This window comes from Stegodyphus dumicola, chromosome 9, assembly GCF_044657685.1.
Source record: "Stegodyphus dumicola isolate Sdum_Otavi_A_Nest chromosome 9, ASM4465768v1".
Lineage (NCBI taxonomy): Eukaryota > Metazoa > Arthropoda > Arachnida > Araneae > Eresidae > Stegodyphus > Stegodyphus dumicola.
Genome location: NC_140776.1, coordinates 45,041,713 through 45,057,407, shown reverse-complemented (window position 1 = coordinate 45,057,407; position 15,695 = coordinate 45,041,713). Strand labels below are relative to the sequence as shown.

At 28.9% G+C, this 15,695-nt stretch overlaps 1 protein-coding gene across 3 annotated transcripts in view; it reads left to right on the top strand.

Annotated features, from left to right (window-relative positions):
* The window catches only part of POSH (SH3 domain containing ring finger posh), a 134,785-nt gene extending 121,624 nt beyond the window's left edge, over window positions 1-13,161 (top strand). For all 3 annotated transcript variants that reach the window (XM_085823402.1, XM_085823401.1, XM_085823404.1), the window contains exon 15: window positions 700-13,161. In XM_085823402.1, coding sequence (XP_085679528.1) covers window positions 700-868 — 169 coding nt within the window. In that variant the 3' untranslated portion in view covers window positions 869-13,161. The remainder of the gene's footprint in view (window positions 1-699) is intronic.
* The last annotated feature ends 2,534 nt before the right edge of the window (window positions 13,162-15,695 follow it).

Sequence of the window (15,695 nt, the reverse complement as noted above, 5' to 3'; positions counted from 1 at the left end):
GTGAAAAGGACCTAATACTTGCTGCACTGTGCATTAAATAACAGCAACATGATGCAGAATAGTTTATATACTTGTATAGAATGCATTCAGTTTTATGTGCAGCTGCTTCTTCCATGGCAGCTTATGTATCATTTGGTTCTTTCATAACAACTATTTACGTCAAAGGCTCCCATAACATGCTTAAATGTTTAATGATGGGGCTATGAATCTATTTGGAGATCATTTATGATGCATTACGGTTTTCTTGTTGCCGCTTACTTTCTCATGAACAAAGTGTATGTAAGCCATACTTTAGTATTACTGTAACAATGCATTTCATCCTTTATTATAATGAAAAATTGTTTGAATTATATATTCATTTATGCTGTTTTCTCTCACAAATTAATTTTAGTTTTTTATTTGTTCACATTAATCATATATTTAGAGGGCCTTTTTTTTAATTTATTTTTGTTTTGTACCATTCATGGTAACATTCTGCAACTTTGTCTTCCTTTTGGTAAATATAAATTTTTCATATCTGACTTATTATATAGCATTGTAACATTGATTTTAATTCTTCTCTTTGATTCACAAAAATAAAAATATTTATTAGTAAAGAAAAATTCACTTTTAGCATGCATATTAAAAATATTTAATTTCTTCTGTTTTCTAAAAATTGATGTTTATATATTGTTTAAAATGTACCTTTTTATTGCACAGATTTCGTTGCATTGTGCCTTACCCACCAAACAGTGACTATGAGTTAGAGTTGAAAGTTGGTGATGTTGTTTATGTTCATAAAAAGCGAGAGGATGGGTGGTACAAAGGTACTCTACAAAGAACTGGTAAAACAGGACTTTTTCCTTCTAGTTTTGTGGAGGGATTTTGAAATGCTGGTGAAATCAACATCAAAATGTTATGTTTGATGTCAAAAATCAGGCAAGTTTGTGCCACAAGTTGTATGTTGCCTTATGTGCTTGACACTATGAAATGTGCAGGAACTGGAAATCTCATAAAGTTTTTCTTTTTTAAAATTGTATTGCCGTTTTCTTTTTTTTAACAATAGGTATAGATATTCAATTACAATCATTTGTCATATTTAGAATTATGATGCCAAATATTTACTATTTAATGTAACTTATATCTTTTCTTTATGAAGTTTGTTAATTTATGACCATTTTTTTTTTATCAAAGAATAGATATTAGTTCCACATCTGGTTTCTAATGCATCTGTTATTTTAAATTTCTACAGCCCCTCTTTCTTAACTATCGGATTATGTTATGTGTACAATTTTCTATTTATTATAAATTTTTACTAAGAAACTTCAAGCAGCTTATATTTTTAAGTTTTATGAAATTATGTATTTTCTGAGATTAGCAGTGTTAAGTCTCAAGATAAGTGTCTTATTTTGTTTTGATAGAATTCATATTTGTATTTGGCTATAAAAATTAGTTTTTAGTTTGTATTTTGGACAATATTCAATTGTACATTAGGAAATTAATAAGTTTGATTTTTAGTATAAAAACATTAAAGTTTCATGCCACAATCTCTTTTTAATTTCTTAACAATTTTTATCGCTAAGAGTTATATTCTCAGTTTGTGTGTATTTCTTATGTTGCCAAATTTTGTAAGTTTTTTAAGGACTTCTGAAATATCAGAATATGATAAGTAAGCCGGTTTCTTATTTGTCAGAAGACACACATATATGTAACACAGCAACTGTAGGAGATAGAAACATTTATCCATATCTCATTTCCTTTTTGGAGCATTTAAAGAATTATTGTTATGATTTTGTTCTTAAATGATAGTCATATTTTCAGTGCATTATGTGGTTGTACTGATTTTAAATGCCTAAATAGATTTTATATGTGTTATTTTCTTTTTAAAAATATTATATATTCTAGCCTTTAAACATATGAATATGAACCTGAGCAATTAACCTTTTATAACAAAGTTAAGAGTTCTAATTTGCTCCAATTGTTAACCTTTTCATTTTATGTATGAATCAGTAGAACTGCTTTTCACTATCTGTTTAGAAGTGTAATTTAGTTGCAGAAAGGTTACAAGATAAAGTGCTTGTAAGTGTTATTGAGAATTTTAAGTAATTCTGATTTTACAACTCAGATAATTACTCAGATAGTGCCAGTAACCCGTTTCTAGGATAGTAGATTTTATCTCAGTGAAAAACTCTTTGTGAAGTATCCTTGGCAAATGAATTTCCACATAAAAGAGTTAAAAAGCATCTGAAAGTTCAATAGCTTGTTTTCTGATTTAGTTATAACTTATATATATATATAATTTTAAGTGAGTGTAAAGGACTATTGTACTGAACATATTAAGTAAAAAGTATAAGTTAATACTTTTTTGTACTTAGTATCTCTACTAGTAGCAATAGTCCCCTAAACTAGCTGATTTTTGCTTCCCCAGCTAGTATGATCATTATGTTTTGAAAAATAAAATTTTATCAATCTCAGCTGCATAAATGCAAGATTTTTCACAATGAAAGTCCTTAAATTTACATATTGGTAAAATGCATGATAGAAAAATAATTTGCATGTTAGTGCAAAGTATTCTCTGTGTTTGCAGTGTAGCATCTAAAGTAAAGTCAGAAATACTGGTAAAATATATGTGTGTGTGAGTGAGATAAAGTTTTATTATATGACTTTTTAAATTATGAACAACACAGTCATTTTTAAGTTTTTTTATTTCACGTAATCAGTGCCAGTGAGAATTTATGTGGTCCTTTGAATGAATGTGTTTTTATCAAATATTTACATGCATGTCTTTGCTGTAAGGCCATTTATTATTTAAAATTAGTCGCAATTTGTATCTTTATCTAAAAATTTAAAAAATTGTGTTTGCTCATGAAGCGTGAGATAAAAATGTTTGCACTGCCATTAATAGTGATGTTTTTTATTGAATGATAGGTTCCAAGATTTTTTTAGGTTATCTATATCTACTTAAAGTATATACATTCGATTAATATTATATATCCATCTAGGAACACCTACTTTTAAATATATATACAGTAAACTGTTTTCCTGGATTGGTTATTATTATTGTAATTTGTACTCAGTCAGTTGTTACTGGGGGGGGCTAAAATACATCTATAAAGTATTATTTAGGAAATTATTCTAAATTTTCTTGTCTAACCCTGTCAGCTTTATGTAAGAAAAATTCCTGGCTTCCTTATTCATTACACTTGAAAATTTCTGCAAGCTTTTAATGTATCTGATTTCGGTGTGGGTGTATATTTGAAGAAAAGGAATCAAGGTACAAAGTGAGATAGTCATTTTTTAAATTAAAATTTAAAAAAACACTTATTCATGACATTTTAGGGGAAATTTCATTGCTAAACCATTAAAAATATTGAGAATTGGAAAAACTGTTTCTGAAAATTTGTGAAGTGTTTTATATTTGGTATATGCATGTTCATTAGGAGTAAAAGAATTAAACTGAAGTACTTACTAATGTGATAAAAATGCCTAAACGATATTTATTATTATGTACATTTGTTGTTATTATGTACTTCTTTCATCTGTAGGTGTGTTTAATTATATGTGCTTGCTTTTGCATATTGATGTGTTACATTTGTTATGTTTATGAATTTACTGCATGTATGTTAAAAAAGTATGTGTCTTAACTGCTTAAAAAAATCTATTCATGCTTTTTTTTTTTTTTTTTTTTTTTTTTAAATGAAGTGGTGTTTGCTATTACTTGTACTGTTCGTTGACATATGTGTTTACATGAATTTTTTCTTTTCTAAGTATTATATTTTCAGTATTAGGCATATTCTTCTTTCGCTCTTGTTAATTTTAAATTATAGTTAAAAACTTCATTTCTTGAATTTTGAATGCACCACTAACTGGAATATCCTCAAGTTTATTATTCAAAACAAAATTGTTGTATGGCAGTTCAAATTAATTTTAAATTGTATAATTGAAAATTAATGAAATTGAGGGACAGTACAGAAAAAATCCATGCACATTATCAACATTATTTCTTGTTCCTGTCGTCTGTTGTCAATTAATTATGCATTTTATAAATCTGTGTCAAAAATTTCTTAAGCTTTTCTTAAATTTCTTAAGACAGAAAATAATCTGTATTATTTTTGCACTGCTGATTTTATCTCCTGAAAATAGTTAATATACTTGCAAAATAAATCTTTGCATACAGTCATTTTTCTCTGCTACAAATTATAAGCTTGAAGCAGTTTGCTTAAGCACTTTTTAACAGGAATAATATTGCATTCTCTGTTCAAAGGTTATTAAATGCTTTAAAGCGGCAGGTTCTTCTGAAAACCCTCTGAAGTTTTTAGCTGCAAGGCCCAACAAACATGTACCAAAAGCTTCAACTAACCAACAAGATTATGCCATTGGCCATATACAGAATTTAATGTATACTGATCATCATAATATATCCTATATTGATATTCCGTCTGATTAAAATTTATATTTTAATCAAAAATATACTTTTTAGGAATACAAAAACAGCATAGCTTTTTTATGTGAACATTGAACCTGTCTTTCAAGTACTAGTGCATCTAATTTGATATATGAAGTAGATATTTGTATAATATTTTTATTTTCTTCATATAGCAAGAAAAGTTACAAATTGGCATTCTATTAGCAGATGTCGCAAACAGAAAAAGTTTGTGAAGCACTGGAAATTTTTCTTTAGACAGATTCAGTTTATGTACACTTAAAAGAATTTTCTTTACATTGCAGCATATTTTATTGCAACTTTGTACATCCCATTTTCAAGTTAGCAGATGTAAGTTTGTTCTCGATTTAGAGTCAAATATATATTGAAATATTAAAAATTTGCTGCTAAAGCATTTGTAAGTTGTTTTGGGTCATTTGTGGAAGATAAATATTCAGTTCATTTAAGGCTGTTTACTAAAGTCATCCAACCAGTTCTTATCTATAAAATCACTGTTCATGCACTTGCTTCCCCACAGCCCTCCCCCAATTAAACAACTCAGGGCATAGATTGAACATGCTTGCTGTGAAGGTAAATCATAATTTAACAGTTTAATTTTTATTGAGTCTTGAAGAGTGCAGAATAGCCTAAGCACGTGAAGAATTTAAATTTCATATTATGTTCTGTGTGGGAGTTTTTTAATTAGTATTTTTACTAAAGAGAGAAATTTATTTATTTATATAAAGTTTTGTAATTTTTGTGGCTGAAAAATCTTTCTGTGACAATTATTTTAAAGAAAAATATTTTATTTTAAAAAACATCAATTTTGATGTTTGGAGGCTTTTTTGGGAAGGGGGCATGAGTAATCAGTTTTTCTTGTGAAATTTGCTCAATTCCTGTTGTATGAATATTATCTGCATATTATTGAAATTTACGTAAATATATTTTTATGTACCTTGTTTAGAATATTTTGTATTTTTAAAACAGCCTTATCCAAATTATTGAAATAATTTGTAAGCTTTAATTGTTTAGTATTTTAAGTATTTAGCTTCACTAAATATTGAATTTTCACAATATATTTCCTTTTACCAAAATTCAAATCCATTCAAAAATATGTCAGGTAGAAAAAAGACAGGCAGAACTTCAAGACCATGCTTTTACTAATTTAGTGAAGTATGAGGTGATGCTAGAATTTAAGTTTCCTTTTCTTCAATCAAATTGTGCTTGTCAATCCATTCTGTTTGTTAATTACATCAATTCAAATTATGTCTGCCTGTTTTTATTCTTATTCACAGCTGCTGTAATAAGACTAGGTTTTGTGGGCTTAACAGTTCTTCAAATTCTTAAAATTACAAAGCTGGAGTTTAGCAACATGCGAAATTTATAGATAGTGCTGGGAAAACTTGATTTTCCAAAATACTGGAAGTTTTAAAGAAAAGTATGAAATATTCCATTTTCAGGCATGCTTATTTTTGAACCATGTGTTCTATTTTAATACGGTGTCATTGGTAGTAACAAGTATCTATATCTCAATAGTAACCATCAGAATATTTAGTATAATTTTTAGTAATAGGCAAAATTGAAAGAAAATGAAATAACTACTAATTAAATTTGAAATTGTCCTCTAGTCTTATTCCTACTTTTCCTTTCTCCAGTTGTGTTATGCTAAAGTTCTTCCCGTCTCTATCTTATTAAATGAATGATACATGTGAGATTTTTATCATCATTATAACTTAGAGTATATATATATATAATTATAACAACTGTGAATATTTTAGTTTCAAGGTTCTAAAATAAGAACATATATTCAACACAGAATAGTTTTAATTTTACAATAGCTATATTTACCTCTCTTTAAGGACTAAATCTTGACATGTGATAGCATAACAGATGAAAGAAAAATATAGCAGAGTTTTTGTCTACAGATAATGCAAAAATTGATCTTGAATTTTCATGAATAATTCTTCAGTTTATTGAATACTTTTTATGGTGATATAATTGTCTTGATATGAATGCTTTAATTCTTGATAACAATTTTTAATACTTTTGCTCTTTGCTTTTCTGAATAACCTATCTTTTCGGTATCTGAAGTATTTTATATTTTAATTCGTAATGCTGAAAAAATATCTTATTTATATTATAAAAGATTGTCATAAAACTTGTTTTGACACTTTTTTTTTTTTTTTTTTTTTTTTTTTAAATCCCAGTAACTAACTTGAAATTATCAAATGAGAAATATGTGAATTTAAACTGGCTTTCATTAACATATTTTTTGATGCATTATTTACAAATATTGGTCTTTTGCAGGAATACTTATAAATTAATCTCTATGTTAAGAGTTGTACTTAATACAATTTTGAAAGTTTTCGCTCTTTAAAATGCTTAACTATAGCTTTCTGTTGTTTATTATACAAAAGTTTTATGAATTCTCTTGATTCTAAGTTCTCAATCCATTCTAAGATTGTATATATATTAACTGTAAAATTTATCACTCTATAATGTTAAGAAAAACTTATTATGTAATTAGGTTTTTTTTTTTTTTTTTACCTCAGATTTTTTTAACTGCTTTGCTATCTGCAGGAGTAATCTTCAGCTTTTACATTAATCATATTGTCAACCAAGAGGCTGTTATTTATATAGCAATAATAAATAGCAATATATCACATTTAAATTCCTCTTTAATTTCTGTTTAAAATATTACTATTTGCCTTTCTAGATATATGTAATAGCACTACGAATAATTTTTAATAGCTATCCCTCCACAATTTTGGTGTATAATTTCTGATTAATTTTGACTGTGTTTTGATTATGTTATGTAAGAAAGATTTAATATATATAAATTTATCTCCATAATATTAAAGAAAATAAAGAATTTCTTCCATGAGTTAAATTTCTATTGATAGATGCATGAGTTAAAAATTCTACAGATTGATTGACATTTCTAATATGTATTGTTAGTTATTAGCTCTCAAAGATTTAGCTAGAACATGCATACTGATGACTTTTGGTTGCATTTAGTGCATGTTTTAATGTTAAGTTGGTTTTACTTTTTAAAATTATTTGTTTGGTAGTGTACACAAATAATGTTACTAAATATATAACAGTCATTAAATATGCTAATGAATTAAGTATAATATTGTCATTTCATAATGTAACAACAGTATGTTACCATCAAATAACTGCTCAACTTCTCAAAAGATTTATAACAGCCTGTGTAAAACTAGTTGGTGCACAAATCATGGCTTATTATATCCCAACATACAAGAGGCAAAAAAATATTTCTTCATAATTCCCTTCTCTCCTCTGTCTTCCAAAGTTTTTTTCCCTTTCTCATTTGCTTATCTGTGTTTTGTGATTTTTATGCAAAGTTACAAAATAACTTATGTAGAAATGTATTTGCTTTTAATTCATTATTAACCTAAGTTCTTATGTTAGTATCAGTTATGATTTATTAATTTAACTGTTTGCTGGAAGGAGGAATATTTTATTCCATGTCGGTTTTCTAGATTAAATTATTTTGTAGCAAATATCAAATTCTGTTAAATTATTTTTTAAATTTGTCAATTCTAAAGCATTTTCAGAAGTGGAAGAGCAAACAAAATAGAAGCATAATTGTGTCATTAGAAACTATATTCATCTTAGCTATAGTCTACCATAAGAAAAGTTCTCGCCAATGAGTATTGACGCATTTTCCGTAGGGGTGAATGATAAACTCTTTTGCCCTCAGCCAACAGTCGCCAAAAGTAAAATAACAAGAAAGCAACCCTTGGTTCGCCCTTATTTGACTATTTGAAATACACTAGCCCTGTTGCTATAGCAACCGCCACCCATCAGACATTGTGGCAGGAGCTTTTCTTCTCGTAGGCAAACAGCATATGTTTCTACATGATTGATGCATTAAAATTCTGAGTAAGTTTATTGAAATGTGTAAGTGCTTGCATTAAACATACTTATAATATAAAACAAAGATGTCAACAAAGATAACAACAAAGTGTCTATGTTGTGATTTTAGAGTATTAGTTACAGCTATAAAAGCCATAGAACTCTATTTTGAATAAAATCAGTAATCTTTTATGAAAATCTTTAGTACCTTTAATCATTTATTTTGATGTCCAGTAGAACAAACTATCAAGCAAAAATTGTTATCATTTGCATAATTTTTATCACTTATTATCATAAATGTGTATACCAGTTTCATAAATGGCTAAATTTTAGTTATGTCAAGTGATAAATGTCATTTGATTTATAGGAATATAGCTGCCAACTCTTCCTGTTCTTACCTGGTCTCTCAGTAGATCACTGAATTTTCTTCTTTTTAATTTTTACCTTACGTCAAAGAACAGAAAATATTTCCCGGCAATAAATGAAGTTTATTGAATTTATTATGGTTTGATTTATTTCATTAAGGCGAAGAACACATGGACTATTTACTAAAGCTAGAGATGCCTTTATAGAGAATTTTCTGAGAGAAACTGACTTGTATCAAGTTAACACATGAGGAAACCACGAAAATGCTCATGTATTTGAACTCTGATCGGACTGCTTGGCTACTGGTGGGCTATGTTAAATTAATGAAATTTGAACTGTGCAAGTTCCATTTCCCACCAGTAATGATCTTTTTTACTAAAGGTTAGCATGCTTTTCTTAAATTTTATTTGATCTGATTTGTCATAATTTTCTGTACCTTTGTAAGACTTTTTATGAAGATTCAACCAGTGTTTAATTTTGTTTTTTTAATGTGCAAGCTTAGCTACGCAGTATAATATGTATAATTATTAATTTTATTTGCATCATACTTCATTGTACTGTGATAAATAAAAGCTTTTCTTCAATACTCAGGATTTTCTCAGCATAAAAGTGTACAAAAATTTTAAATGTAAATTTTCTCCCAAACAACATATCATTTAGAATATCTATGCATTATAAATAATTCAGTAACCTGCATTATGCATTATAAGGTGAATATAAGTCAGTTTGGAGTTCTTTTAAAATGACATCATGCAGTGCGTAAACCCTTCCAAGAAGTTGCAATTTTTCAGATTTCAAGGTTGGCAGCTATGACACCAAACAGATTTTCCAATAGCATGAGCTGCATAATATATTTCAACAAGAATGTTTTAAAAAAAGTTAGTGCTGTTAATTAAAAGAGTTCTGTAAAAATTTTCTTACTCTTGTAGGTAGACAGTGTTAAAAAATTGCAATCTAATAACAACAACCCTAGGATTCATGTGTACATAAATTAATATGTGTTAATAGAGAACAAAATATTAGATGAAAAAACTGGGTATTATAATACAAACTAAATGTAATAGTGGGATGAAAAACTACGCTTTACCAAAGGTAGATTCAGTATTTTATTCTCATTGACTTGTTAAATTTCATGTATTACTGTTTAATAGACATTATACTTTTGAAATCAAAATGAAATAAATGCAAAATAAAAGCTAACTGCATGCTGACACAAAATATAAAATTATTGAGATTGATAGCAGCAGTAATGAGACATATTTAATTATTAAGATTAGTAATATTGTAATTTATAAATAACTATATAAATTACAGTGGATCTTGTAAAATAACTATGTATATAAATTACAGTGGATCTTGTAAAATAACTATCTTTGAAAGTAGCCAGTATTTCTGAGAATATAAAGAAACGTTAGTATTGAACATCATGTCTCTGAAGAGATCCCTCTGCAGACCAAAATTATATGAAATTAATGTTAATTAACTCCACAAAACCATCTCATTGTATTGTAATAAAAAACCTTTTCATTTATCACACCTTTAATATCCTGTCTAGCACTGATACTTTAGATATTAATATTTCTATTCTTTTGTAATATGAAAACTTAATTCAGCACGCACGTATGCACAAAATTTACGACAAATTCAGTTTTTAATGCACATTTTTCGCATATCGAAGCTGAGACTTCTGAAGGTCGTTTCTATTCCTCCTTTCTACCCTTCCCCACATCATAGAATGTGCCAACAAGAAATCATTTGACTTTTTTTTTTAACTGGGCTTTTGTGCTACGTGGCAGCTTTTTCATAAAAGTTACGACATGCACACGTGTGGTCGTGTTTTAAAATTTGGAAAATATTTTTTCTCAAATATTTTGTAATTCTGTGTTATTAATTGCCGTGTATTATTTTGATTTGAATACATTTGGCTCTGCAAATTTTATATCGGTTTTCATGGCAAATATGTGCAACCAGCTGAATTTGCTCGGATTCTTCAAGAATTATCTGATTGAGAAAAAAAGACAAGGAAACCTTTGGATGGGAGAACAATAGCGATTTCTATTCCTTATTTTCTTTTATTACTATTTTTTCTATAAACTAACTTTAATATTTTTTAGAAATAAATAAAAACATCAAAGTTAGTTTAAAGTGCGTTTTTGTAACCAGTAAGAAGTAAATTTCTTTCCAGAAGTAAGTAATGCTAAGCTTACTTTTTTCCCTACCAAAGTGTTTTCCTTTTTTATTGTCTATATTTATCTTTGATGAATATTAAAATTAATTAGCTTCTATTTTAAAATATAATTATTAAATAATAAATTTAAAATTTTCTATAATAAAATACATGATTGCATTTCCATCTCACTAACATAAGAACTTGAAAATAATTTACTTATATTTGAATGTGTTATCATTTGTATTTTGCAATAATAAGATTAATAGTCTATTTCTTAACAAATTTATTATCAATATTCACTCATTTATGTCGTTTTTCGTGCCAAAAACGGTAAAATAATGAATGTGCTCATGTAAAATTGCCAAGTGCGCATGCTGGAAGGTTAAAGCTATTATCAGATGCAGCTGAGCAAACTATGGAAAATGTTAAAATTTTAAAATAGAAAATTTATATTAAAAAATAGATTAAAATCAAAGCACATAGGTTGAAGGTTATTGTTTGAAACTGAGATGGGGAGTGAAATTGTAGATGTATGTATGCATTTATTTTTAAACATTTTAAGCTGTGAATTTAGTTACATTCTTAATATTAAGCTTGTTCTTTAAAATATGCTTCATATCTAAAACAGCTTCATATTCTTATTATTCTCCTACATGCAATAAATATGTCAAACTTTGAACTTTCATAGTTTTCATTATAGTACCTGAAATTAATGTGTTATTGTCTCCTTAAAATGCATATCTTTTCATTTGTAAATGTTTTTATATTTTTGTTGAAAATGTGCATTTAAAAAGTCACAAGCTGCTTATAATATTCAAATACTAGACCTGTAATTCAATATATTAATTTATTTTGTCTGTGTTATACATGTCATATAGTTTTGACAGTTCTTGGTGCTTAATATAAACACTTTGTACATTCCAATGTTGCTAAGAAAAGGTATTGAGGCATCGACTTGAAATCTTTCTTTGGAAATGACCCCTGTGGGGTAACTGTACATAGTTCAAGTTTATTTATATTTAATGACATTTCTAGTAGAATTTAGTCATTGACTGTTTTTTACTGTCTGTTTATATTTATGATTGTTGTAATAACGGAAAGCAGGAGAATTTTGAACCCTACCCCCTACACGTCTGTGCTTTTAATTGTATGTAGCTTTTATGAGAGTATGTAGCTAGCGATGCACTGGTTGTGACAGATTTATAGGAATAAGTAGGAGTTTGACTTCTTAAAATTATAGGTAAAGTGTTTTTAAGATACTGAGAATAAATTGAAAACTGTTGCTAATTTGTATTATCTGTGTGGAATTAGATCGATTTTCAAACAACTGTTTCTGGTAGCTAAAATATTCAGTTTTTCATTTGTTCATGTTCAGTAAAATGCCTCTATTATTTGGGTTTGATGTGATATTCAATGAATAAAATTAATTCAAATTTAATTGATGTTACTGTTAACAAAATTCATTGAAATATATTGATATATTGAGTGTTCTTACGCCCGGTTAAGTTGCCACATAGTGTTTCATATTTTTATTCAGAAAATTTTGTTTAATTAGCATTTGTATATTAGAAGTATTTCTTCTTTATTTGCATATTTTTATTAATGCAACTTATAATACAAATTAGAATTATAAGTTAAAGATTTCTGTTTTTTTTGGGGGGGGGTAAATTAAATGAATGCAATTTTATATTATGTGGCAGCTTTTTTCTTACAAACGTTTATGTAAAACATTAATTCTGTGTATACAACCTGAATATAATTTTTTTTTTTTTTCAGAAAGTTTTATTAAATATTATATAGCTGTTTATTAAATATTATATGCTTCAGTCTATTAATTTCTGATATGTATTATAATAGCATAAAATTTGCTGAGTGTTACATTTTGTTTGTACTTTCAGTCAGTAATTTTAAATCCAGTTATAAAAATTCAAATTATGATTTATGTAAATAGTTTTTGAAGAGTTTGATATTGCTTTCATTTTGTTAACATATTTCATTTTAGTTTTAATTATCATTTGCTGTAAAAAATTTCTTAAAATATCTTTAGCATCTGATTTTTATTTTGTACCATTTATTGCAGTACTCTTTAGATGTTTAATATACTTGAGCAGTTCTTACCATGTTGCATTATGTGTTATATAAAACTGGGATCTTAACATGAATGATCATAAAGTTTCATAAATCGGTGCATCGCAGGCAATAAAAATTCTTTCGACCTGGAAAAATGGCCGAATTTTTTTATCTCATGACAGAGGCCTCTACAAAAACACATGTTATAGAATGTCATTTTAGTGTATCATTACTGTAAAATAAAGTAAAAAAAAAAAAAAAAAAAAAAAAAGCTTCAGAGAAAATGTCACTGTCTGTCTCTTATTTTGTGTGTTCTTATTTTATGTTCTGAGAAAATTTTTAATTTTTATCTACCTGTAAAAAACACATTGAATATATAAATAAGAAAATGTGCACCTACTTCTAATATTTAACTATCGCATTAACTTAACACAGGTAATTCATATAAATACATAATGAAAATATGAAACTCCATTTATGACAGCATCTACCACTTAACTTTGAGATTATTTTGGTCTTCACATATTTCTGTGTATAAGCAGAGAATTTCTAGACATTCTCTCAAGTTTTTACTTGAGGCAAGTTCAGGTGAATGTTATCGTTCCCCATTTCATCATAAACATTGTTGCCATTTGACTCATAGATAATATCAAAAACTAATAGAAATGCAGTTCTTTTCTGTATGAACATCTTTCACTATATCACAGAAATGAAAAATATTTTACTCCTAAAGTTAAGAGTGCAGCTCAAGAGAAGGGATCTTGTGACTGCCTGAGAATGGTTTACTCAACTGGAACAAATTTAATTCACTATACTACTGTAAAAAGCCGAATGATGCACATATGAGAAAGAGAAAGCTACTGGTGCCAAAGTTTACAGTGTTCTCACTTAGTTGTTTTTAATAGAAGATGAAGCTGAATTGACATTTACCTTCAGCTTGTCTAATAGGTATAGCTAATAACAATCAGATAATTAGCTTTTGGAAAATCCAGATATATATATACATCAAAGGGCCATTATATTATGACCACCCTGTTAATAATAACATGAAGGATCACCTAGCCCTCAAAACTGCCAGCACCCAGCGTGGCATTGACTCCACAAGGTGCTGATAGGTAATTTGAATTATCTGTTACCAAATGCTCATCAACAGGTCCTGCAATTCTGGCACATTATGAGGGGGTAGTGTGGCAGCATAAATTTGGCTTTCCAGGTGAGACCACAAATGCTCTATTGGATTAATGTTAGGTGAATTTGGTGGCTAAGACATGACTTGAAAGTTACTGGAGTGTTCCTTGTACCACTCCCTAATGATTCGAGCTTTATGACATGGTGCATTATCATGTTGGTAAATGCCATCCCCTGCTAGAAATACTGTCATGAATGGGTGAACTTGGTCTGCAACGATGTTCATATAGTGCACAGGCATCAGGGATTGTTCTATGGGGATTATGGGTCCGAATCTACTTCGTGAAAATATTGCCCACACCATAATAGCCACCCCTGCCACCAGCTTGTCTTCATCCAACTGTGCGTCAGGGAGCCAGGGTTTCATTTGGAAATCAGCTTATTAACACACGCCCATCGATGTGATAGATCAGAAAACATGATTCATCGGACCATGCAACTTTCTTCCATTCTCCTACTGTCTAACTCCCATGTTTCTTGGCCCATTGCAGATGCATTCGGTGATGATGTGCTGCCAGTTTTCACCACTTTCGATATGTACTCACAAAAGCTGAACATGAACAGCTCACTAAACATGCTGTTTCTGATATTGGTGTTCCCAGTCGTTAAGCTATAATGATTTGGCCTTTATCAAAGTCTGATAAATCAGCTGCTTTTTCCATTATGTTGCTAACCATGCCATGTTTGGAAAGACAATGCATAGTCACTTTATACTCCAGTATCAGCCCCGCACGTTCAGTGGTTTTGTTCTGGACAAGCCCATTGTTATAGATGGAGGGTGGTCATAATGTAATGGCTGTTTGGTGTATATGTATATGTGATATTTTAATTGCATAGAAGACACTGTTACTTTTTACTTCCAATAGTCATCATGGCTGAGGGTGAAAGCATACAGATGAAGCTAGCAAAACTGAATTTTAAGAATCACCAATCTTTATTTTCACTGACATCAAATTATTTTGGTAGATGTTTATCCAATTACAGTTAAATACGATAATTTTTATGTACTCTGATTTTAAAAGTACTATGTGAGCAACTTAGACAGGAAAGCATAAGCAGCATGGAGATGTTGACAGGTCAGAAGTTAAGAAAAGAAATGACGTAGTTGCTTGCGAAGCAGCATTTATATCAAGTAGGTACATAAGTGTAACTAAGCTGCGATAGAGTTAATTTTAGGTTGTTATGTAACGTGGAAAGATCTTGAATTTGTGAGAACAAATGAATTTAGGGGGAGAACACCAAATTTAGAATAATTAATTTAAGGTTGCCAATTATTTGGATGCATAGCCATCATATTTTATTATATCATACATATTCCATTCAAAAGAGCCTTTTGGGAGAAAATGCAGTGTATTAGCGAAGCAAGAGAAAGTTTATTGTATGAGGAAACATCAAGGACATGGCCTGCAGGTTTTACTATGTCCCGTCATTCAGTGGCGGATAGGGCTGGCAGGCGACCAAGACAGATGCCCGGTGGGCCTATCAAGAAACTCGAACAATCGAATCAACACAGATGAATCGGTGAGACAGCCCTGCATGTGAGGAGAACTACACCCTGCATGCGTAGAATTAATACTTTTACTCAAAAGTATATCTTCAAATTATACACAAATGTCA